The sequence below is a fragment of the Tachypleus tridentatus genome, chromosome 7, assembly GCF_004210375.1.
Source record: "Tachypleus tridentatus isolate NWPU-2018 chromosome 7, ASM421037v1, whole genome shotgun sequence".
NCBI classification, from domain to species: domain Eukaryota; kingdom Metazoa; phylum Arthropoda; class Merostomata; order Xiphosura; family Limulidae; genus Tachypleus; species Tachypleus tridentatus.
In genome coordinates this window covers 157,535,891-157,545,302 of record NC_134831.1, presented here as the reverse complement: position 1 = coordinate 157,545,302, position 9,412 = coordinate 157,535,891, and the positions used below count along the sequence as shown (strand labels likewise).

General features: G+C 31.4%; 1 protein-coding gene across 2 annotated transcripts in view; it reads left to right on the top strand.

Moving 5' to 3' along the window:
* The window catches only part of LOC143256991 (uncharacterized), a 38,350-nt gene that overhangs the window by 4,769 nt on the left and 24,169 nt on the right, over positions 1-9,412 (top strand). For both annotated transcript variants that reach the window (XM_076515017.1, XM_076515016.1), the window contains exons 2-7: positions 4,519-4,699; positions 5,106-5,176; positions 6,320-6,418; positions 6,902-7,090; positions 7,954-8,063; positions 9,260-9,377. In XM_076515017.1, the coding sequence (XP_076371132.1) occupies positions 4,519-4,699; positions 5,106-5,176; positions 6,320-6,418; positions 6,902-7,090; positions 7,954-8,063; positions 9,260-9,377 (768 nt within the window). The remainder of the gene's footprint in view (positions 1-4,518; positions 4,700-5,105; positions 5,177-6,319; positions 6,419-6,901; positions 7,091-7,953; positions 8,064-9,259; positions 9,378-9,412) is intronic.

Genomic DNA, 9,412 nt, shown 5'->3' with positions numbered 1-9,412 from the left:
GCAATAGATTATTAATCATCACCTGCCATAATCTTGATTCCTTGAGACTTAATGTTGAGGAACATATGAACAATGTATGGTTACATCATGCCTACCTTCATGTTTCCATTCGTTTGGATACTGGTATCCCTACATAATTTTATATTTACAAAATGTTTTTTATTGCTTGTTCTGTGACATTTTTTCTTCTGATGGAAACCTGATGTATTCAATGAACGTGTGCAATAAAATTTAGTGTTATGTGTATTGATTTTTTCCTTCTTCGCTTCCTATAGGTACTGATTGTAAAGTGTACGAAGCATTGAGTATTCTATACGTTACAGTCATTAAATGTTTATCCATTATTGACTGGAAATTTATCCTTCACCCTGTATTTAAACTTTATAAAATAGACTGTGTACCAAGTGTCTGTTGTTAAATGTTTTCATAATTGATAGACTATTGTTGTGGAAAATTGGTTGTTTATTTGATGTCTGTTGTTGCATTTTACGTAATCAATAAACCTTTGTTGTGAAAACAGCTTGTATACCAGGTTATTTACTGTTGTACTTTTACACATACTTTAGAAACTTGCTTTGGTGTATAATTTGCCCACTAGATGTTTTGCTGTAGAGATTTATTATACCAAATAGTATGTCTATCAGTCTGTTTGATGTTAGGTGTTATGTAGTTGGTGGATATTTATTGTATAAAACATAAAGAAAGTACGCTTTGACTATTTAACTAGTTTCCAGTTCTCCACTTTAACAATAGTTTTCAATGATGCTGGGAGCTTCAAACGCTGTGAAACACTCGACAATGACATTTGGCTTTGGAGAAAAACTTAATTGCGTAGGTACAGGGGTTGGAGAAAAAATTAGAAACACCCAGTGGAAGAAGGTGTAATAAACTGAATGGTTGCACCTTTGGCAGGACAGCTTGGTGTGTTAGTGGTTTAAATTCCACCTCCGAATATGATCACTCTTTTAGCCATTAGGGCGTTATCATGTACGCTAAATTCCACTATAGGCAGTATTTATTATATATCCAGTTATTACTACTCAACGTATAACCAACTGTTGCAACACAACGTCTAACCAGTTGTTACTTCACAATACATAACCAGTTTTTACAACATAACATATAATCAGTTGTTACTACACAACATACAAGCAGTTGCTGCCACATAATGTATAACAGTGTTACCAAACAGCATATCACTAGTCGATCTACTAACAATACTTATGCTTCTGCTCAGCATGTATATATATATCTTGATGTCACGATATAGGATATTTTATGGTTACGAATATTCTTGAAAATTTTTTACTGTTGTAGCCAATAAGAACTTGTACTGTTAACGTGTTTATATAATATTTGTTACACCAGATCTTAACAGAATTTACGATTACAAAATTTTCATTGAAGAATAATAATTTTAACAAATTCAAAACTGACATTAGATCTGTAGATTTAAGGACAGTAGGGAATCATGTCAGTATTCGATATGAGCGCAAACTTTGCCTTAAAAATATTTCGATGATCATAACAAAAAAACTTAGCAAAACCATTTCCAAAACTTTGGCAGTAAACAAGATAATTTATATATATTTAATGAGGAAGATAAAACTTAAATTTATAGGAGAAACCATTAAGTTTCTTTAGATGTTTTTGTTGTCTGTTGTTTATGTTTATCGCTAGTTTTGGTCGTATTCGTTCAGAGAAACAGAGGTCGACGTTACGATACGAATAAAATTTATCTACCTGTTGCGAACTACCTCTATCGTTGAATATTTTATTTTGATATAATTGTCAAGTTATATGTTTTTATGCATTATCTAATCACATTAATATTTTGATATCTGGCTAATTCCTGGTAACTGTTAAACGGTGAGAAACATGTTACATTTTAATAGTATTGTCGAATAAGTCATGTATCTCAGTAATAACAAAAATCCGGATATATCGTGTCTCGTGATCTGTCGCTCGAGCAGTTCACAGTTTGTTAATAAAGCAAAGGAAACTGACGTTGATTATATTCAACACAGGCGAAGCCTCGGGATAAATATAGTGGGTGATTCATCTATAGCTGTGCTTTAGTGATTAATAAGGTACATGTTTAAGTTCGAGTCAGCATTTCCCGTCAAGGTTACATAAAATAACCTGCGCATATCTTTTCCAAATTCTCAAATGGATACACCAGAGAGAAAGCACATATTAATCAGCACCCAACGTCTAGTTCTGGGTTAATCTTGTATCGCAGAGTAGTGGGATTTGTAAGTCCGAACGGGTTGAGCACGTTAATGCAACAACAGGGCGTGAGCCATAAACCATTAGATTCACAGTATAGACACAGATATCAGTGAGGTTTTATTTTGTATGAGTCTCTAAGGTAAATAAATACGTTGAAAACATAATTTAGATGAATTTGTATCGGATGTTTGTTAGAGAATCACCTTATTTTCCAGTTATAGAAATAATACAATTTTTATTGCGTTAGCAACAGTGCACATCTAAATTCATCATCAGAGACTTAGTGACCAGATATATTCTAACGGGCAGTTATGATTCATATGTGTTGTTACCGAACTCATTTACGCAATACTATTTCACCCACATTATTAGTTTCAAAATTATAAAGGAGCTGAGCCCATATTATTTTTTTATTTAAATTTGTGTCTATCGTTAGGCGTAATAAAATGACAGTTCCCGCCTGTTCTGTTGATCGTCATCTAAACTGCCATCTAGTAAGGATTTACTGAAGTTTTATCTCATTTTCTAATTCCTAAGTTGGTATTTTGAATAATACAGCGGCTTCATGCTTTATTTTGCCATTGTCAAGTTAATAATAATAAATGTGTAGTACCAACTGTTGATTCTTTTTTTCGTTGGAAGGATGTAAAATTTAAATGTTGATTGATTGTTAATAGCACACAACCTGATTTATCAAAACATTTCACAAAGTTATTATCAAGTAAGAATGTGGAAAGATCTGTTTGTTCAGGTATCTGGCATGTTCCTCAGAACGCTGTTTGCGCAGCTATTTAAAAAGTATACGACAGGCTCTCTTTAAAAAATGTTGATCCTGATTAAAGGCCTAATAACTTATCCATAGTATCATTTCATAACATTTTCGAATATCACGTGTTTAGGATATACATTCTGTTGCCTGAATGTAACAATTGTAACGAGCAACAACAAAAATGCCAACTGTTTTATCAGTCCTCATGGCTTAAGACTATGTCAGACTGTGTTAATACAAGTGTACAACACATTTATTGGGAATAAAACTAGTAAAAAGTAAAAGTGTACAAGGTATTTATTGGGAATAAAGCAAGTACAAATGTTTAATAATTGTGGGAACCAAGTCCTTTTGTAACGTAATAAAAACATACCATTAATTTCTAAACCCAAAGTTTATCTCACTACAATATACTATATGAATTTTTAAAATTTAAGAAGGCATATAGCTCTCTTATTTCGCTCTTTTTGTCAGAGAACTCTAGCCCTTGATCTAATTTTAAGGCCTAGTCTAGATGAATGTAACATGTTCGTAACATTTTTGTTAATGTAGAATTGTAAAAAATCTATAATAACAATATTCATGCTTCTTAAAAGTACAACTGGTTTCTGGTGAGTTAACATTCAATAACTAAAAACCAAACAGACAAACAAAAACGGTATGAAAACTACAAATCTACGAAACGATTCTATGAATAACTGTTCAATCGTTATGATGTAACCAGAGATCTAGTAAAGACAATGGGCAAAAACAAGGACGAATCTTTCCAGATCGACATCAAAATATATTTTATGCGACAAAAATCCAAAAAGTAAGATTGTTATTAGTAGTATAACTTTTATTTTTAATCCGAAATGTTGTTTGGATTACAAGGCTCGTGCTACATAAAACTTCTATTGGCCTTGAACTTGGATTCACCTTTCCGGTCTTGAATACATATCTGAATCTTGTAACTATAATTCCTGTGCAATTAAAATTATCTTAAAATTTCTTCTAATTACATTCATCAAGTCGGTTTTGGGACAGGCAATAAGTCTTTTACAATCAACGGTTCCCTATAAACAGTTATGTACTCTTCTTTCATTATTGTACTTCAAATGAAGAAGACATTTCCGTATATACCTTGACGTATTTCCTGTTATTTGGCGGTTCCTACTGAACCTTAGTTGAAAAATGAATATTTGGGAGTTCAATAGTTTTATAAAATATGGCATTGAGACTATCTGATAGTGTTAATCAATGAGCTAGTGTCGAATTCCAATATTTAATTAGAAATATCCTCAACAATAAAAGTGTTGGGACTTTACCGTTCTCTCCCTTTAGATTTCTAAATATCTGAACTCATAATTATACTGTAGATTAAGACTCTGGATGAACTTCTCTCAACGATTTCGTGAAAAACGGTGCAAGAAAAAACAAAGACACGCATTTGACAATAATTTGATTAACATAATACTATAGTACATAATATATCTTTACAATTCAAGTACTTTTAATGAAAGTATTTTAATATTTAGCGTCTCGAAAATGCTATTTTCCGTCGGAACTTCAAGGACACTACATTGTTCAAGCTCAGGCATCACCAGGTTTCGGAGGTCCGTATGTGAGGTACTCTGACGTTACAGTGGAGAAAAACTCAATAACTCCTTGGGGGCGCTGTGAACAGCAGTACCAGAAGAACATCATTCTGTCTGAAAAGTAAAATATACATTGCACTTGATGAGACTTTGTAGAATACTATGCCTAAACAATCTATCAAAACATTGCACTTACTACTTAAAAATATTTTTACTCAAATTTGTATGTAAAATATATTTTAGAACTAACGGATTTTAGTATGAATTTGCTGGCCAGTGGAATTCATATTGTGGAATTATTTTTGTTCCTTAAATGTTAAAAATAGAAATCTAAGTGAATCAGTCAGAATATTAAAATCATTACTGCGTAAATACATTTTAAGAAACTTCAAAAATTGGTTTTAAATAAACCTTAATGGATAACACTAAATACAACCGTTTAACAGATAACCTAGATGGCCGTTTCAAGGTTTAAATCACGCGACGTGTTCGTATATACTTATTTATTTTATCTATTTTGCCACCAGATGGAAAAAATGTATGCGATGTTTCCACCTGACCTTCAAAACACCCAACGTTATACAGATTCATACAGAAGGTAATTTTATGTACTCAGATCTTTTTTCTTAAATTATGTAGAATCAGTAAGTGTGTATTACAATATGTGCTGATTGTCTGATATTAAGTTTGGATGGAGAGAATGCCAGTTTATAGCGCATGTAGTCGATCTAGAAATTATAAGCTCTGAAGGTAGACATTACCAAAATTATTCACTCTTCTTAACTAACAGTTTCTCACAAAAACACGTTCCATTCATCGTCCTTTAGATTATAGAGAAGATATATCCAAAAAAACAAATCTAAGCCAGTAATAACCCTAGAGTCTTATTATGTGGGATCTTTATTCTAGGATTTTAGTTTAAAAAGTCATCTATGGTTCTTCAGCGTACTTTTCAAGCCATAAACTTTCATTGCTTACAATAGTCATAAGTAAGTTTGTAAGATTTCGTAATTGTTAATCTAATTATAAATACCATTAGTTATCACACAGACTTGAATAATTCAGTTAGGAAAATAACCTGATTTCCTTTTGACATCTTATATTTTAGTGTAAGAAGAATGAAAACACACCTGATCAAGTATTACTGTAAAACTTTTTCATCAATCTATCAACTGAACAACATACATGCTCTCATTATCTCGAAACCACCACCTACTTTATTTTTATTTTATAGCCAATTTTTATTCTCATTACAACCTACATCTTTGCATAGATCTAATTCATTGAAATTTATGAGTAAAATAGTGCAAAGAAGAAGTGTTCTTTTTAAAGTTATGTGAAATAATCTAATAAGATATTATTGTATTTGGTTGAAACAAAATAATGAAAATATCCACTTGATGCAAATGAATATAACAGTAATAGAACAAAAAGGAAAATTCTTGCCAACAGGAATTTTTTGTACTTATTATTTAACATTTGTTGACAGATGATGCAATATGTTTATAATATATATATGTATTATAATATACGTATATTTGTTTGTATGCATATGTATCACAGCACCGTCTTGCAAAATTCGAAAATTGTGTAGGAACCTGATATCCATAGAACATGCTTTTTAATAATTTATTTAATTATAGTTAAGTACATATATTTACCTATGAAATACAAATACAGACCAAATGGTTTTAGCAAATATATTGGCAAATAAATAAATAAATATTATGTTAAAAATTAGGGTTTACAACGTGCCATACTACCGTTGAAGCAGCGCTTGCAACTTGTCCTGATGAAGAACTAATATTTAAAGGACGATTCACGGAGATAATGATGTACAGTAAGTAAGTTCTGTTTTCTAATGAGATCTCTATAAGGTAACATTTTATGCGAGGTAAAAGGCCTGTTGGTAAGACATTAATGAGTAAATAATACATAATAATGTTTTTTCATAAGAAGTAAAATCCAAACAACAGAGCACAGAAAAGGTATTACTCCAATTTTCGTATTTATTAATTGATTTTTTACTAAACTTATTTTTGCTGTTCTCGATGTAAAATAACAGTTTATTCATATTAAAGAGCAATTTTTCATAAAAACACAATATCAAAATAAACCTATGTTTAATCGCAATACTACACTAATTGTTGGGCCTTTTGTGAGATACCATGTTAAAAAGATGAAGAACTAATATTTTGCGTATCAGATGTGATTGGTTTTTTTTTCTGAATATATTCTAAATAATTTATAAAATTGAGAAAATTATTGTATGTAATTACAAAATAAACTAGAATATATAATTTCTTATTTTTTTTTGTTTCAGGGAAAAATAATCCACGGGATACATTTAGTGTACAAAATGTATTTTGTCCAATCAATGGGAGGTTTCGTTTCACTTTTCATGGCAACAATGGAAATTACCGTTGTGATGATCCTTACCCCGAGCTTAGCAACTGTCCCTATGGCAACACTTTGGAGTTCCGTTTTCATCAATGTACCTTTCCAGACACTTGTAAGTTAACTAACCAATTGATTTAACAAGGGCAGTAACTGCTCCGATAAGATTTTTTTACGACATCCGGTCTCACTAGTACACTAGCCAAATAATTTCAAATCAAGTGTTTAACAGAGATACCACAAATTTAGCAACTGTTTCTACAGCAATGCTTAGTGACTTCCTCTTTAACTAGCGTATCTAGCCGGATAATTTCACATCAAATGTTTAACAGAGATGCTAGGAACTCAGCAACTGTCTCTATGGGAACGTTTTAAAGATCCTCATTCACATTTACCTTTTATGTGATCAGTTCATTACAATAAATGACTACAGTTTATATATCATTCCCATACTGTCGACAGTTAAGAAAACAAATGTCAAAGGGAAGTGATGAAATATATTCTGTGAGCCAGAACAGATGAGGAATATTTCACCCGTTAATTTGAATGCTTGTAAAAATTCGTTCAATATTACTACCAAAACTACTTTTTATTAAATACGCAAACTAGATTAAAGCCATTTGTTATATATATATATATATATGTGTAACAACTAGAACAGAACTTTTAATATTTGATGACAATGGTGGAGGACGTTCGCAAAGTTCCGCTTGTTTGTTTGAAGCTAAGTACAAAGCCGCACAAAAGGTTATCTATGTTCTGCCCATCAAGGGTATCGAAACCCAATTTTTAGCGTTGTAAAATGCTGTGCTAATTTGTTCTGTTCCGTGTTTCGTGACATTTACTGAGTAAACGTATAAACTGTATTACGGTGTTTTAATACTGAGTAATTGCAAAACCAAAGTAATTACTTAATGTCACTTATTCTCTGAGCTGTTATTTAAAACTAAATAACTGAAGATACATTTTTCTTTTTAGCTAAGAGATTTTTATGTCTCGGAGATTGGCAAGGTTTGAACAACGAACGCTATGTGGCGCTTATGGATCTGAGTGAAGAAATAGACACGAAACCAAGATTTCGTTGTGGGGTATGTTGCTAGAATTTATACCAGCAGAGCCACATGTCGTTCATATTTAGCTGTACTTTTTATATTAGTAAAAACATGGTACAGAGTTACTCATACCAAAGTGAAAACACTTATGTGGATATACATTTGTAAATAATTCAATTGGATAAATTTGTTGTTAGCAAGTACTAAACTTTTGTTCGAATTAATGATCGTCTAAGTGTTAGACTATAATGTAGACTTAAGGTCGAACTCTAAACAATTGTTTGTTATGTTACGTATTACAATTTATTATATTCTACACGCATTACAATTTCATAGAGACTGAACAATGTTAAATTGTAATTTTGATTTAGAATTTAATTAAAATTTAATGTAGAATAAATTTATGATATTTGCTAACAAGATTGATACACATGGTTTTCTTTCTTATCACAAATATATTTTACTATGCAAACAAAAATACAACTTATAATAACGATTATTACAAATAATAATTTATATACAAACGTTTTACAAACAATGCTGAGTCTTCTATCTGGACTGGAGCTGAATATTTAATTGACGGTTCACGATGAGTTCATTAATACTGCGTTGATATCGGAACAGTTCTCTTAACGGGTAGCTAGCTAGCTCTCTATTCTTATTTGGTCTCACGTGAGTTTGTCACAGTTGAACTTACACAAATTTTTTATAGAAATACTAACGTCCGATGTTAATTCACTGAAGGTAAACGGTTTATAGTATTCTCAACCTTTAAACGTTCTTGATCAAATATATGTAGTTTCCTGATTGATGAGCGTTAATCTGGAGGTCCAGTTATTTAAGGCAATACAACACTCAAAACTGCATTAAAATCACGATCATTAATAAACAGTCTAAGAGCTATTGCTACATTAATTTCAAAGAAAACAATTTGTTGAGCGTTATACATTCTGTCACATTGTAACAGAATGTTTGAAATAGAGTAATTATTTTGTGTGAAGGATTACGTGCAACAAACGGAACATCAGAAATTTAAAACACGAATTTTATAAGGCAACAATAACTAAAATCAATGAATGTAAACTATGCCTGATGTACCACTGAGAATCAACCTAATAGTTGTACTTTTTGCAAAAAAATTAGTCACTTCTTCACATTAATTAAAATCTAAGCTTAGACTTGACTAAAGTCTAACAAAAGAGGAGTATGTAGATATATATTATGTTTTACAGCTCTACGGAGAAGACTCGTCCACAGGCCGTAGATATTTGTCTCTTTCGGAAGATTCTACATGCGTATCGGGTCTTGTAAGTTCTTCTAACGGCTATGAAACATTCAGTTTAACTTCTCGTAAGTTCCAAATTCAATATTCAGTTTAACTTCTT